Source organism: Antrostomus carolinensis, unplaced genomic scaffold, assembly GCF_000700745.2.
Source record: "Antrostomus carolinensis isolate BGI_N321 unplaced genomic scaffold, ASM70074v2 scaffold15353, whole genome shotgun sequence".
Taxonomy (NCBI): Eukaryota; Metazoa; Chordata; class Aves; order Caprimulgiformes; family Caprimulgidae; genus Antrostomus; species Antrostomus carolinensis.
This window is the reverse complement of record NW_010305961.1, coordinates 17,564-33,707: the sequence shown is the minus strand read 5'-3', so window position 1 is coordinate 33,707 and position 16,144 is coordinate 17,564. Positions and strand designations below refer to the sequence as shown.

Sequence of the window (16,144 nt, the reverse complement as noted above, 5' to 3'; positions counted from 1 at the left end):
CATCACAGCTCAGCCTCTCCTATCCCAGGGGCCAGCCAAAAGTCCATCTCCCCTGTGCTCAGCTTGCCAGACTCACAGCCCTCTGCCATCGGCGGGCTCTACACCGTGCTGGTGACACCTCCCTAACGACTGCACAGGGTGCAGGGGCCCATAGTCCTCAAACTCAGCCAGGCACAGATTGCCAGGGGAGCTGAAGGAATCGTGCAGACTCTTATCTCATTAGTGCTATCGTCAGACTCGGGTGCGATACAGCAACCACCTGCAGGCATCGGGCTTCAGGGAAAATGTGACACAAGAAAGTCCACAGCTGAACAAGCAGAGAGAGAGAGAGAGGCATAGAAAACAAGTAGGAGATATAATGAGATTTGTTTAGTCTTAAGAGCATTCGAGGGGATCGTAGTCCTGTAGGCAAAACTTCCATCAAGATAAAAGCTAGTGGATTTAGATTTTACCAAGAGGGATTTACGTTGGACAATCTGTAACATTTTTAAAACTTAATAATCATAGAATCCCAGACTGGTTTTGGTTGGGAGGGACCTTAAAGCTCATCCAGTCCCAACCCCCCTGCCAGCAGCAGGGACACCTTCCACTAGACCAGGTTGCTCAAAGCCTCATCCAACCTGGCCTTCAACACTTCCAGGGAGGAGCAGCCACAGCTTCTCTGGCCAACCTGGGACACTGTCTCACCACCCTCACACCAAAGAATTTCTTCCTCACATCTCATCTCCATCTCCCCTCTGCCACTTTCAAGCCATCACCCCTTGTTCTCTCACTCCCTGCCCTTGGCCAAAGTCCCTCCCCAGTCTTCCTGGAGCCCCTTCAGGTACTGGGAGGCCGCTAGGTCTACCTGGAGCTTCTCTTCTCCAGGCTGAACAGCCCAACTCTCTCAGCCTGTCCTCACAGCAGAGCTGCTCCAGCCCTCGCATCATCCTCGTGGCCTCCTCTGGACTCGTTCTAACAGGTCCATGTCTTTCTTGTGTTGGGGGTTCCAGAACTGGACATGATAATACTCAAGACTGCCTAGGAAACTTGTTGTGTTCCATCTTCATGTCCATGAGGCTTGAGAAATGGCTTCTAGAAATCACACTAGCTTAGCTGTCTTGAAACTGGAGCATAAATGAGATCTCTTAAAGTTCACTCCAGTACTATTTATCATGGTTCAGTACATGCTCCATCCTGGTTAACAGATGTGGCAAAGATCTATGGATACCCGTGTTAGCAACCACATGTGGGACTTCTAAAGCCAGACAGATCAGGCCAGTGATTTGTCCTTCATGGAAGGAAGTGACAAAATATACAGGAAATACCAGCAGCATTTGCTCTCCCCACAAGCATGGACTCTCCTTCACCCCAGTTTCCATCAACAGAGGCCATGTTTTGTTCTCTCTGCTGCATTTACATCCCAGTCATCACCGTGGCCTTTAGGAGATCTCACCTTCAGTCACAGTTATGCAGTGGTAGGGGATCAAGCAAACCTGGTCAGAGATGAGTAACTCAGCATTTTGTATGTAAACCTCCAGATAAAAGAGCAACTTATTTTAAATTACAGAAAGAATTAAAGTATCTGCATATCTAATTTCAGATCAAGGTAAAACATGAGCCCTCTGCATTTTTTCCCCTCCTTCCTCTATTGCCAATTACTAGCAAGAAAATTCCCCCTAATATCCTTCACCCTATACTGCCCCAAACCAATTCTGATTGATAGAGGCAAAAATGACCCATTTTAAGCTGCCCTCTTCTTAGGTTAAAAGTTCTGCTGCCAAAACCACTTTGTGGAATTGGTGACTGCTAATACAAACGTAGGGTTTGTAATGTATTTGCTCAGTAAACTTGTTTTTTCTAGGTGGCCTGTTTAATGTTTTTGCACGAATCCCCCAGTGGTTTCAGAACATACACAAAGAGCATCGGGGTTTCTCGTGCTTCATCTTCACAACAGATCACAAAGAATAACTTTGCTGTAGAGGAAATGTCACTGTGAATACCAGAGTTACTGCTAATAATATTGAAAATTTTCATTTTATTGGTCCTGAATGCCATTTTCTTCAGTTTTTTATATGTTAAAGAACAGAGGAGGGCTTTAATTTTGTTATTTTGAAGAAAAGGTGAAAGAGGGAAACCCTTATAAAATCAGGTTTTATTTTTTGCAGAGCAATTTTAAGGGCAGTGCCCATGCTGAACATGCACTCATGTGAGTCCTCAACGAGCCCTCTTTCACTACACTTTGTACACTGCTTATAGTTTGGTTTACCCTGCCATGCTCTGCAAACATGGTTTTGAGGCCTGGCAGAAGTTTGTTTGGTTCAGTTAGATATTCAAATTGACTCATTTTTTAGCCACAAATTAGTAATAACGACACCAGAATTATCTTTCTGATATCCTTGCTGGCTCACATGAAGTGTGAATCTCCCAGTGCAGTAAGTGTATATTTAAGTATAAGAAGATTTTTGTATTCTCATGTTTAGTAAGTTAATAATGTGGGTACAGTATTTCTATAACGTAAAGCAAAAATACCCAAACCACAGTAAAAAGTCACCAACTGAACTGAAGGACACTGGTAAAATTGTAATATTGCAAAATATACTTAGTAGTTACTGAGATTGCATTAATCTTATATTCACTGGAAAATGTTACGTTTTCACACGATACTGCTCATCGTTTTTGAGGTACGGGCAGTACAAAAGTGCAGGCAAACAGTTGTAACCCCAACTTATTTGATTTTTCTGCTAATAGTTTCAGGGGAAAAAAGTTCAGAAAAAAGCAAAACAGGTCCTGTTCTGAAACCACAGCAGTTTCAGCAGTTACCCAAGTGGTGCACCCAAACCACACCGAGGACACACTTCAGCAAAAAGAGATGATGAACAAAATGGTTTACCACAGCAAATGCTGTTAACTTGTAGTGAACTCCACCCATATGAAGGGTTTATCTAATTTCAGACCCCACAGCAAACTTTAGGCTTCAGATCTATAGTTCAAGGCAAATATAATCTCACTGGTAGGATGCAATTACAGAGTTTGTCTTACTGAATTACAAGATATTGAGAATGGAACAATGAAGTGAAATCTTTAGAGTTTTCTCTATATTCTATGTTTCAACAATGGTCCTAACTTTCTGCTTAGAACAGTATCATATTAAACTATGAGAAGCAGCATGTTTTAATTATGTTTGAAGACTGGATCATGCATGCTCACAGGCAAACAAGGCAGAGCTGAGATGACACAACTTTAAACTTTCACTACACAAATACTCCTTTCCAGGAAACTTTCTAAAGTGAAAAACATGCTTTAAGAAGTCAGAATCGTGCTACATAGGACAAGTAGTGATAGTGTCAGTTAAGTCCATACCTGTGATTATGTTTGAACATATAATACCAGGGTTCCTACCTCTCACATCTCTCTCATGCCAGATGAAATGTTACTCTAAGAAAACTTCGGAGACTGTGCAGTATGTAAGGTGCCTCCCAGCACATCTTTCTCTTGGCACTTTACCAGATTTATGTATCATTCCTAACTTACTCAGCATGTTTTTCACCATGCTGTTAAATTATCCAGCTCTTCCACTGATGCAGAATAAAACTTCCATTAGCTGTGAACTTTAGACATTTACAGAAGAATTATTACTAGTTTTCAAAAATATGCTTGAAGGTCAGTTAAATTAAAACAATTTTTCAACAAAATATTCATGAGGTATTTGTTCTCAACAGGGGTTGTTTCTACACTGTAATTCAAACTCAACTGTTTGGTGATAAAGTTCTTTGCACAAAATCACAATACATATTTTTAGCTACAGAAGGAAGAATTTTTCCTATGCAAAAAAACCTCGACACCGTTTTTGCTTAATATTTGCAAAATCTGCACCCTGAGCTAGCCTGTAACTCTGAAAACCTTAGCTTAAGAGAAATGTTCTGAAAACCAGAAACGTCGGAAGAGAAATCGTTAGCCATTGAGCCTGACAATCTGTTCTGAAACAGATTCTGAACAACCTCTTTCAACAATCGGTACTGAAATATCTTTACTGTGAGAGATCAGCGTAAACAACAGAATCAAAGCGTGAATGGAATTTTTAGTTTGTGGCTGGGCAGGTGCTCCACCCATGAGTCATTTATCCTACACAACAAGGGATGCCTGGGTTCTAACGCAACTGTCAGGTCTTGTAGAAGGCATGAAAAATAAAAAAAAAAAAAGTTTTCCTGTCAGTCATAAACTTTTGAGGCTGAATTTTTCACTCTTGGCTGCAGATGAGGGAAAAAAAAAATAAAGATAAACAGGTAGTGTGCTACTGGTGAATAATCTTGGGTACTCAAGAAGCTCTAAGGAAACAGGTGTGTGGTATCACTCAGAAATAAACAGAACACTCCTGTACTCCTGTGATCACGCAATGAAGAAACAGAACTCTCTACTCTCCTCTAGACCAAATGATTGAACCCCACAACTCAAATATGCCCATGCAAATAAATGAAAGGGAATTATTTTAAATTTTTTCTGATTGCTTAATACAATTCCTTCTTTTGTTCCCAACTCCTGATTACATCTATGATACCTAATATGGTTTCTTTCTTCTTAAAATTATCTCACTAAATACATGCAATAAATTTCTCTGCAGATTCATATCCTGGGGACATTGTACATGGTGCAGGTCAAAAAGAATGGCCACAAAACCATGATGTGTTTAAACACTAAGTATTCACAAGACATCATTTTCTTTCAAGAAATGAAATCAGTAAATGCACACAACAAAGCATTCGGGCTTTGGTTTGCATGATTTTTAAGCCAGATACTGAGCAAAGTGTGAAATCTTAATTTTAATCTAATCGAGACACTGAAAAACAGCATAGGCACACAAACTCTACTAAAAGTGATTTATATGTCCAATTCAAAAAGGAGCAGAGATCTGTTCTCTTTTTTCCTGACAACTGTCAATATGAGGTCAATGTGAACTGACAGTGCTCTTGTACTGCTTTATAGATGAAAAATAAGTCTAAAATTGTAAAAACAGTCAAACCATAAAATGCCTTACATTTAGAGAAGTGACACATATGAAAAAGAACTATATTTATCGTTGACATAAAGGAGGAGGAAGCATCAAATACAAAGGAAGACAGCAGCAGAACAGGGCTGTACAAACATCGCCTTTCAGGGAGCTGCTTGCATTACCCTTCTGATTTGTGCAAGCACAGTGCTGGCTGGCAGCAGTAAGCATCTGATTATGCACAGCAGTAGTAAGAGGCACCTCAAATGATTCAAGTGGTGCAAAAAACATCCCACAGAGTGAGATCTAGCTCAAAAGTTTCTGGTTAGACAATCCTGGTCCAAGAAAGCCTGGAATATGTGTGTGTATCACATCTGGGCAGCCACTCACTAAAGCTCTGAAGTCAATTTGCTTTCAGAACAGGTTTTTTTTCAGTATACATTCTTAATCATGAGCACTCAATGGGCAAATCTATCTTAAATTTATCCTCCAAGATCCATGCATCATATGAACAGAATGGACAGCTACTCTGTGAGTTGGCTGTTAATTTTTCTTGCATTTCTAGTTTCTTTGGGGCTGACAACAACCTTTTCCAGCAACCACACTTGTGAGGAAAGGGCAAAGCATCCTCACCCAAAACTAGGGAATTATAATTTCAGTAGATGATAGATTAAAATTTACATCACAGCTAAGAGAGTTCAATCAAATACTAAAATCTTGAAGATCTTAAAGCACTAACCCCTTTTCTTTTTTTTTTTAAGCCATCAACAGGGTCAGTTATCATTTCTCTTTATCTGCCAACCAGCAAGATGAAAAAAAATAGGACTTGATCAGTCAGATTTTGCTTAAGTCAGCTGGGGCCTTTTCTGACTTCATTGGTGGGGCAGCAAAATACATCTAGCAGTTTTACAGTTTGTGATTTGGTAAAAATACTGAACCCTAACACCTTACTTGGTGAAATTTATTACCCATAACATCTTTACTCTTATTTGGTAATAACTTCTAGTCACTCATATTAAATTCTGTGCAAACCTTTGTGCTCACACTGAGGTCTTCTGGGGCTCCACACAAGCCAAACATCTCTGAGGGATTAGAATCATACTTCCTAATTCAAGGGCAGGCTGCTTAGTCTCCTATTCTGTTTACTCGAGACTTTTTCCTATATTTTGATATTTCAAAACCACTACCAGTTACAAAAAACAATGTGAGAACAGATTCGAAGACCTTAACTCAAAGACAGAGGTGTTAACCACTAACCTCTGAAATGCCAATTTATAAATTCAGTTGCCATCGTACATCAGAGCTATAAAGAATAAACTGATCAAAAAATAAAGCCAAAGTTCTTTGTTAAACTCACTGTGTGCAGTCTGGAATAATATTTTCCCAATATAATTTATTTTAATACCCGTATTTCAAATAGCAGCTAAATAAATCCACTGATTTCTTCCTTAAATGGGATGAATCCAATATGTAGCCCTTTGAATTCCAAGTTACATGGTAATTTTCTGGTATTTATGTATTGGCAGCTCAAAGAAAAACTAATTTTTTAAAAGTACATTAGCACTGAAGAAGTTCACTATTATACAATATCCATCACCTTTATTAGTCACTAATATATAATATATTTTATATCAATTATTTATACAGGCTAAAAAAAGCTAGAGTGATAAAAAATATTGGTTTTTATTAAATAATCACTGCAAGAAGAAAGCACGCTGAAATTGGAAAGTACCTTTTCTTCCTGCATTTTTAGAACTTTTATATTCTTTCAAGGTTAAAAAGGTCAAAACCACTATAAGCAAGCAATAAAAATTTAGAAGAGGTTGAAGGTTACACACTGGTTAGTGGTGAAGGTTCTTCCACTAATATCACTGGTTAACAGTACTGTTATAACCGCAATGTGGAATGCATGGTGCTGCATTTAAAGGAAGTGGTAAGGGTGGGGCAAAAGCAGTAGGTCCCACGATCAAAGCACTAGAGCATTGAATTTTACTTATAACCCAATCACTGACACCCACACAGCAGAGGGCTGTACTTTAAAAAAAAAAAAAAAAAAGAAAAAGAAAAAGAAAAAAGATTAAAAAAAATCTGTTTCTCTCTTTTTGTAATCAACAACTTTTACCTAGAAACTAGTTAGCGGTGAACTCTGACTGATTTCAATCTGCAGCTCACGGCAGAAAACATAATTGTTCATCTGTGAGAACCTACAAAAAACATTTTAACTGACGGGTTTCAGTGGATCAGCTCTTTCAGGCTTTTTTATTCTCAATTACACACAAGTCCTACAAAACCCAAGAACTAGTGTAAGAAATATAAAGTGATCAGAAGTTCAGCAGTGCTAAACACTACAGGAATCTTCTATGACAGAAAATAAAATGTACTTATAGATCTACAAAACTCACCTGTTTTAGGACAGCTTGAGAAAGTAATTTGCAGTGGAATTTTAGATTCAGGTCACAGGGCACCTTTGCTTAAGTATGACAATAGACACTACTATTATTTTTGTTAATATAAGTAATTAATATTGTCTTGGTTTCAATTTATCACAGTCCATTATGCAAAGCACAAGCCTGTTTATATCTGGCTATTTTTTTTGTATGTTTTGAGCATTATTCAAGATACAGCATCAATAAACACAGAAAACTTTCCACTTCTTTCTTAAGAAGCCTTCAAGTTCTCCAGTACCACCTGGTGAACATCAAATTACTTCAGCCAAGTCCCAGGGGAGCTGTATGAAATCTAATGTCCATCAGGAATTTCATGGACTATGAGTGCATTCCTGAAGAGAAAGAACATGCACATAGTCCCTTGGGGATTTTCATTAGAACAGTCTAGTCAGAAGAGCTAAAGAGCTTTTTCTTAGCTGATCTTCCTCAGCCTAAAAAGAGAATCTTAAACCAGGTTAAGGGCCAGAGATATTGATTTTTCAAGTCTTTGCATGTAATAAAAGATATGCTGGAGCTTTGATGTACACTGGTATCCAGGCTTGCTGCTTCTAACACACCTTTTCCTTGTCATTCTCTATTTTTATTCACTGATTTATTACCCTTCCTCGAATTAGCTTTAAAGATTCTGCACTTTAAATAGTTATGCTGAAAAAAACACAATAGAGCATTTCATCAGAAAAACAAACATACGAGATTTTTCTTGGACCAAGCAAGGGTCAGTTGAAGACTGAGTAACATCTAAGAGACCTTGGAAAACTTTGGTTCAGAAAGAAGAGGGTGAGAAAGAAGGAAAATGATTTAAATGTAAGCCTGAGATTCAGCCTAAGATACAGCTCTAAGGAAATAATCTCAAGACTGCCATCCCCTCTTTTAACCTTAGTTTTTGAGAAGGGAAAGATATGGATCTCAAGGGTGTCTAATCCACGCCACACAGTAAGTGTTTGCCTGTCCTTGCCAGATACTAACAACCACAGGCAGCTGTGAGCTGAAGTATCTGCTAATACACTCAGCAGATCATAGCTGCTGCTCAATGTCCAAGCCTTGAAAAAACCCACCAACTAAAAAAGTGAAAACAAACAAACCAAAACCATCAACCAATCTTCACCTTGCAAGCAGCCAGCAAACAGGTCAGGATTTGTAAGGCCAGACAATCATTACCCACTGCAATCCTGCTACTGACCAAGCTGGCAGGAGCAGAAAAGTTCCCTTAAGCATGGTGTGAAGACTGTCTCCAGAGTCCTTTTATCAGAGCAGCTAATCTGAACTCCATGTTCCTTTTACAGGTTTTTCCAGGGACATCTGAAGGCCTTTGGATCTGACCTTCACTCAAAGGTAAACAGAGGCTATGCCTGAAGTGTTTCCCTGGCCCTGTGTTCAGTTCCAAAGGTTTGCTCTGCCTTTGTCTTCGTGAAAAAAACAGACATGATGCACAACTCCTATTTCATCTGGAGAAAACGTAGACACATGGGCACGAAGGGGAACTGTGGCACACTGCAGCCACATCCTGATCATCCAGGACATCCTGCAATAGCTCAATGGATCAATCGGGACAATGCTTTGCATGTCACTTAACTCCTAAAAAGCTTTGCATACAGCAAAGCACTGAATTGGGAACAATCCCTGGCAGACTGTGATAGCTTCCCCTCTTAACAACTACTTGGGAAATCAGAGAGCTTTCAATACTCTGCAAAAATCTTTGTTAGTATTTTCTACTTGACTGTAGAACGTTGAGGACAAGGAAAGCTTTATATTAGATCTTCACTGTACCTGCCTAACAAAATGCAAGCAATCCATACAAGTACTTGTCAATATAAAGAAATCCTCTCCCACAGAAAGAAGTTTTACTAAAAACAGTAAGAATTGGGCACAGAAAGGCAAACTACACATTTGTCTGGTAATAAACAACATTTATTCATCCTTCAGCAAGATCTTTATCATCTGCTTGTTTTTTAATTAAACAGACCAATGGGAAAGGTAAGAAACAACGGAAGTTTCTTGTCTGTTGTTTGTTTTCTGAGCAGCGTTCCCATTTCTAACACACACTTGTATGCCTGTATCTCTTGCTAGAATCGCAGTATATTACTATATAATTTCTCATGCTCTAAGTAACCACTGAAGATTGCCTTAGTTGTGGAAGGAAGGGAGGAGTGTAACTGCATAAGCACGAGGCTCATTTGCTTTAAAAAAACCCTGCTTTGTTTCCTCCTTAGTCTATTTTATCATAACAACATTTGCTTTTGGCAGAGCAGCGGAACCTTATAAATATTGTGTCTCCCAAGAAGAGGGGAAAGTACACATTTAAACAAATTTTTTAAAAAAGATTTATTAAAGGCTGAGTGCACATGGCTAAATTCAAAACAAATTATTAAAGCTAAAAGTTCTCCAAAATTCCTCAGTATGTACAAAAGAGGGAATGAAAAGACATAACTCCAAAAAAAACCCCAACAAAACATGTAGGTGAGTCAATCCTATGGCATGTATTTCTCATCTTTGCTGCAACTATTACACTGTATTTGCTAGGAATAATCATGTTTCGAACAAGAAATAGAAAGAAACCACATGAAAGAGCTAATATAGGTATATTTAGTATTTGTTTGACTCATTCAATTTTATATAGGCCCTTTAAACATTAAATTATTTTATGGAGACATTTCTGAAAAACATGGCCACTTACATACCTTCCTTGAAAAGCAAATAAAGAAAGAAAAATAACATTACTGCCAATGGCAAATAAGATTATCTCCAGCTTTTATATTTCTACTTCTATTAATTTGTGTCCTGTTAGTTGATATTTGTCAACATTACATAGTATGAGGTTTTTTTAATTACTAAAGGCTCTCTACTACCTCAATGGTAGAAAATATTTACCCAGAGCAAGCATGGAACAGACTGCTTCAAGAACTTTGCCATAATCCTAGAGCACTTCCTGACAAATTTTCATCAACTCACCTACACAAAACCTCATAATTTGATTTCAGGGTTTTAGTGTGCATCATCATCTCTTGAGCAACAAAAACATAGTAATAGGAACAAACTAATGCTGCTGCAATGGCCTGTTTATAATTCTACTGTAGTAAACAATATTTACCAAACCCTGGATCAATCTATTGGATAATGAGATCTTCAGGATAGCCTGGTAATAGAAAGCACTTTTCACATCATCCACAGAGCTAGTTCTAGCATAACTGGTTTGCAAAACCAGCCAGATCAACAATACCTTTTATAAACAGGATGGGTGCAGGGTGCAGGCTTTGCTCCAACATGCAAGAGCAGAAAGGTAGACAATCCACACATTTAGACAGGGAGACATTAATAACGGATCTGTTTTCTTTGTATTATGCTTCCTAACACTGGCAGTGGATAGATGAGAATACTAGATGCTGACTCACAGGTTTGGTGCAAAATTATGTACCCACTCAGAACCAGAATCTATCTCTTTTTTTTTCATTTTTGCCAACTAAATGTTCACTGCTAACATTAACTGAACTGTACCACTGTTGTTAAGACTTGAAACTAACAGCTCTAAGTGGCTTCAGTTCTTCAAACAGTTTCACTGGTATCTGAATATTTTGGAAATCAACTCCAGGGAGGTAAGCAAGTAGAGGTTGAAGCTTCATTAAGAGATCTTATTTTCAATTCAGGAGATTCATACATTTCCAAGAATTTCCACACATAATGGACTTGAAGCAGGAACAAACCATTTATTCAGAAAGTATTTTATATGTAATTAATGCAGCAATGTGTGAATGCAAGAATGATCATACCCAGACAGATCAGGACAGGTCTATCTAGCCCTGTGCCCTGTTCTTGTTAGTATCTCGTGGCAGATGCCTCAGGAAGAACATCAAAACAAGGTAAAGATACAGCCCTACTTCAGACTACCTTGCAGACATTCAGCAACACAGAAGCCAGAAAGAATACTTTGGCTTTTGGTAGACTCTATTGACCCTGTTGGATTTTTCTTTTAAGAATTATCTAGTTCTTTTTTAAACCCATTTAAACTTTTTGGTATTCATCATATTCTCTGGCAAAAAACAAAACAAAACAAAAAAAAATCCTAAATTTAAATTATTGTATAAAAACAAACCCCTTTGTTTATTTTAAAAGTGATCTGTCATACCACTCCCTAATCATCTATTTTCCAGTCTGACAAGTTCCAGTTTGGTTTACTGACAATTTCTGCCAATGTACTGATCATCTCATACCTTCCTCCATGGTTGAAATACAAGATAATGAGATAGAAAACCATCAGCTTGTCCTTACGTCCAATAATATACAGAAAACTAGGGGAACTGGCTACTAGAAAAAGGAAACTGCCTTACCACTGGGTGGCTTGGGCCGTGGAGGGACATTTTTCTTCGGTGGTAATGCCGGTGTGTCTGATTTGCTTTTGAAAGGGTCATCTGAGAATCCCATCCCTCCAAAACTGGAGGCAAAGGGGTCTGAAGCTACTGACTACATGAGAAAAAAGAAAAGAAAAAGAATGTAAGCACACTGTAGAATATCTATTGTTTTATGAAAGCTACAAGGTTAACTCAAGTAAAAGCATTACCTTCAGAAAATGAAGACATTTACAGAATTATGTCAGTGGTGTAAGAAGCTAACACCCACTGACAGAGGTGCTAGGATTTCACCAACATTCAAAAGTACTTGTGCTCTTAATCATTTAAGTACTGCTAGAACTTTTAGTCCTAGCAAAAAGTGATGAGAAAAATAAAAGGAAGTAAAACTCTATACTATTTGGCAATGAACAGTCATACTACAGTCTGGCCTTCACTCTGATAAACAGAACCATGACAGAAACTGGAAAAACATGGAGATAGCAGAATGGATAGCTTTTTTCCAAGCTTTTCTTAAATTACACATAGATACTTGTCTTTTCTGTAAAAGCTCAGGGAAAATTTCAAACCCAGATTTTTTAATGTTTCCTATATTGAGCTGGAACTTGAGAAGAACTCTCCTATCGATTAAAAAAGGCACAAAAATTGTGTCATGCAGGGGAATTTATCATCTTGAAATCAAGAAAGGAATTTTGTAGGCAAAACTAAAGCTCGCAGTTGGACCTTTGCTAAAACTTCTAACTCAAACCAAACACATCAATATTTGTGAAGACTGTTGCCACCTAGTGGAGAGCTAAACCCCCCCCAAAAACCAGTAATAAAAAAATACGAGAAGTTTAATTAGTCAAAGTGATATAATAATCTATTTTCTAGTTAACATTTATTCTACACTGTTCAAGAGTTATTGTGGAACTAAGTGTAAAAAAAAGTTGGGAAACTTATGTCATTCCAAACTCCATCTCCAAAATCTAACAGCAAGTGATATAATAATCTATTTTCTAGTTAACATTTACTCTACAATGTTCAAGAGTTACCATGGAACTAAGTGGAGAAAAAAAGTTGGGAAACTGATGTCATTCCAAACTCCACCTCTGAAAGGATATAATAATCTATTTTCTAGTTAACATTTATTCTACACTGTTCAAGAGTTATTGTGGAACTAAGTGTAAAAAAAAGTTGGGAAACTTATGTCATTCCAAACTCCATCTCCAAAATCTAACAGCAGACTGATCCAGAGGAGGAGGTAAGGACCCAGTTCTATTTGACATACCCTATGTACTCAATTTATACCAAGGAAACAGCAGTGCTGTTAAGAGCTATGAAATGTCAGCACACCATGTTTTCCACCTTCCTCTGGTTCCCTGTACTCATAGAAAAGTTTAAGAACAAGTCAGGATACAAAAGACAAAGTATCCCAGAAGCAGTTTTCAGGACTCGCATGAAGGCTGGACGCTGAAATATATCAATATCTGGAATAACTACCTTTTCTTACAAGTAAAAACTAGAAGTCATTTCTTTTGCTCCTCTGGTACTTGAAAAATGTTTGTGAGAAGTTGTTCTATCCCTGCTAAATCTACTCATCTTGGTAAGACTTTGCAATATACTGAGATGGATGGAAAATGCTTTGCTAAGTAACTGGTGAGGTTGATCGGAAAAAAATTAACAAAAGTGAGTTGTCAGCTTAAAAGTGACAAACATCTCACGCCCTTAAAAAAATATATCTGTACAGACATTCTTAAAAGGACATTTGCTTTCCTTGTAACCTTTACCTTTGACATCTGACTGAAGTCTGCAAATCCCTCACTACTACTGAAAGCACCACTTCCAAATGGATCTAGTGTTCCAAACGGATCTGAAACAGATACAGAAAAAAAAAGAAGTTATTTAAAATAATACTTAATAATTATGAAGACTGCTTGGTGCCAATGAAGCACAAAACTAGGCAGGTGATTAAAAAACACTTGCATTTTCACCTGGCATGAGAGGTTAAAAGAGAGTTCTGTAAAACAATAAGGTTTTTATCAGTTGTTTGGAGGGGAAAAAAGAAAAGAAAAAAAATAAAAAGAAAAAAGTGAAGTATATAGTGTACACAAAGACTTAATCTTTATAATTCATAATAGGACCACAATGACATTTGCCAACAGTCCACAAGACACTTTCTTTATTCCCAAATTTTACATCTGATTCTTCTCTCATAAAGAGATATCTCCTTATTCATCTCATGAGAAACATTTTTTCTTCTTACCTGGACCTTTTGAAGAGACACTGGAAGACGTAAAAGGGTCACTGCTTTCAAAAGGGTCAGGCTAAGTAAGAACAGATAGACATAATTATTGTTCTGCCGTATTGTGCACTTGTCTTTTTATGCATATCAAAATCTCTTGCTTTAAAACAAATTATTTCCAATTTCAGACCAATCTGTTCAGTGGACATATAGTAGGATAATATTGATTATAAGAAATTTGCATTATTAGTTCATTTGGCTATTGAATAAAACACCAAGTACCTACAAGCAAAACACATTCAAGTGAGAAGTGTATCACACTAAAATACAAGCAACATTATTTACCAGGGTAAAATAAGAAACTACACCCAGAAGTGTTCAGTCTTTAAGCAACAGAGATTAAATATTCAGGTCAAGTATTTACATTATTATTAATTCAGAGAGTCTGTATATTGCTTCTTTTTAAATACATGGTGTTTACAGTTGCTCTTCAGTTTGAAAAGTCTGCTGTTACCTAAGCCTATATTGCAAGACAAATTAAACTCCCACTGACTGATACTGGAATACTGCTCTAACACTTGGGTGGCAATAGTCAAGGAATGCCATAAGGGTGAGGGAAAGGATTAATTAAAAAACAAAACAATAAATCCATACCCCTGCTGAAACCAACCACACACACACACACGTTAGGACAGCTTAAGAACTGTGACTATACATTTGACAAACATGTTCTGTGCAGCCCTTCCACTGTGTTGGTTCTATTGTCTGTTGGTGGCTCAGTAATCCTTTAGCCAGATCAGTTCCTCGATCCAATTCACTATGTGACTGCACAAACAGAAACACTGATGGGATGGAGGTAATGGTGTGAATGAGGAGGTGCTGATGGGTTGAAATTCCCAACAGAGAAAAAAAAAATCCACCTAACTGCATCTTCATGGTGAATATACATTATTATCATGGAACTGGAAAGAACAAACTGCTGATGATCCAAACAGGTAATGATCCATACTTAATTTAAGAATAAAATTACTCATATTTCATCAGGAGAAAAGTATTTAGTGATATTTAGTTCCTTTTAGCTTTCAGGCAATAAGCTTGTCAATAGTAAATAAATCTATTATACGTAGATTTAAAAATTACTGACCTTTGAGGGTAAAGTGGGTGGTTTTGTGAATGGATCTGAGGTAAATGGGTCACTCTTCACTGGTTTCTTGAAGAAATCCTCAGGTGCAGAACTACGAAATGGGTCACTTTCCTTAAATGGATCACCTCCAAATGGATCTAGAAGGATTATTAAAAGGTAAAATAGGATATAGCACCTAGTGTGTCCTTAATGAATTATTCTATATTTGACCTCGTACTCACTGATGTATTTTCTCTTCTAAAAACACACAATGATTTGGTAAGTCTGATAAACTTGCAGATACCTCTCTAAACAGAGTATTTACTAAGTATTTACTAAATAGTACATGCTTATATTAAGATGGACTTAATGAAGAGTTACATGCATGTTATGAACATATTGATCCTGAATGCACGCCCTGTCAGGTTTCTAAATTCCCACATGCAAACCAAAAATCTGAAGCCAAGGAAACCTTGGAAATCTTTGTGTTTTGCTACAAATTGTTTATATCACATCTATCCTGTCATCAAAAGGGCTATTACCTGCTGGAGCAGGTGGCTGTTCTGCAAAAGGATCATGCTGGAATGGGTCACCTATGCAGAATAGAAAAATCATTTGTTTTATCCACTATTTAGCAAGATGATAAAAGTTTGAGAAAATATCATTTACTCAACAATTGGTCTTCCAGGTCTCAGGTAAGCCATTGGTCACTTACTGCCTTTGAAAGGGTCTGCTCCCTTAAATGGATCAGATTTGAAAGGATCTTCTGACTGGAATGGGTCTGTATGCAATTCTTGTGTGTTATTGGTAAACATCAAAGCTTTATTCTTAAATGGATCATCCTAAAAATTAAGAGGAGAAAAATTACAGCAACTTACCATGACTAAAATGCTCAGTTACCCATTTAGCAGAAGTTGTAAGGTATCTGGGTTCCTGTTTAATGATCTTAAAAACTACTTCCTAAAGAACTTTCTGAATAAGTGGCTTCTAAGTAGAAGTAATTACACAACAGAAAGAAATATGTAGCCCAGAGACGGTGTGGAG

General features: G+C 37.5%; 1 protein-coding gene across 1 annotated transcript in view; it reads right to left on the bottom strand.

Moving 5' to 3' along the window:
- Positions 1-16,144, bottom strand: part of EPS15L1 (epidermal growth factor receptor pathway substrate 15 like 1) — a gene marked incomplete at its 5' end in the record, with an annotated part of 36,840 nt that overhangs the window by 6,423 nt on the left and 14,273 nt on the right. The window contains 6 exon segments of the mRNA XM_010164960.2: positions 11,736-11,868; positions 13,523-13,605; positions 13,999-14,059; positions 15,122-15,258; positions 15,643-15,693; positions 15,816-15,942. Of these exon segments, the coding sequence (XP_010163262.2) occupies positions 11,736-11,868; positions 13,523-13,605; positions 13,999-14,059; positions 15,122-15,258; positions 15,643-15,693; positions 15,816-15,942 (592 nt within the window).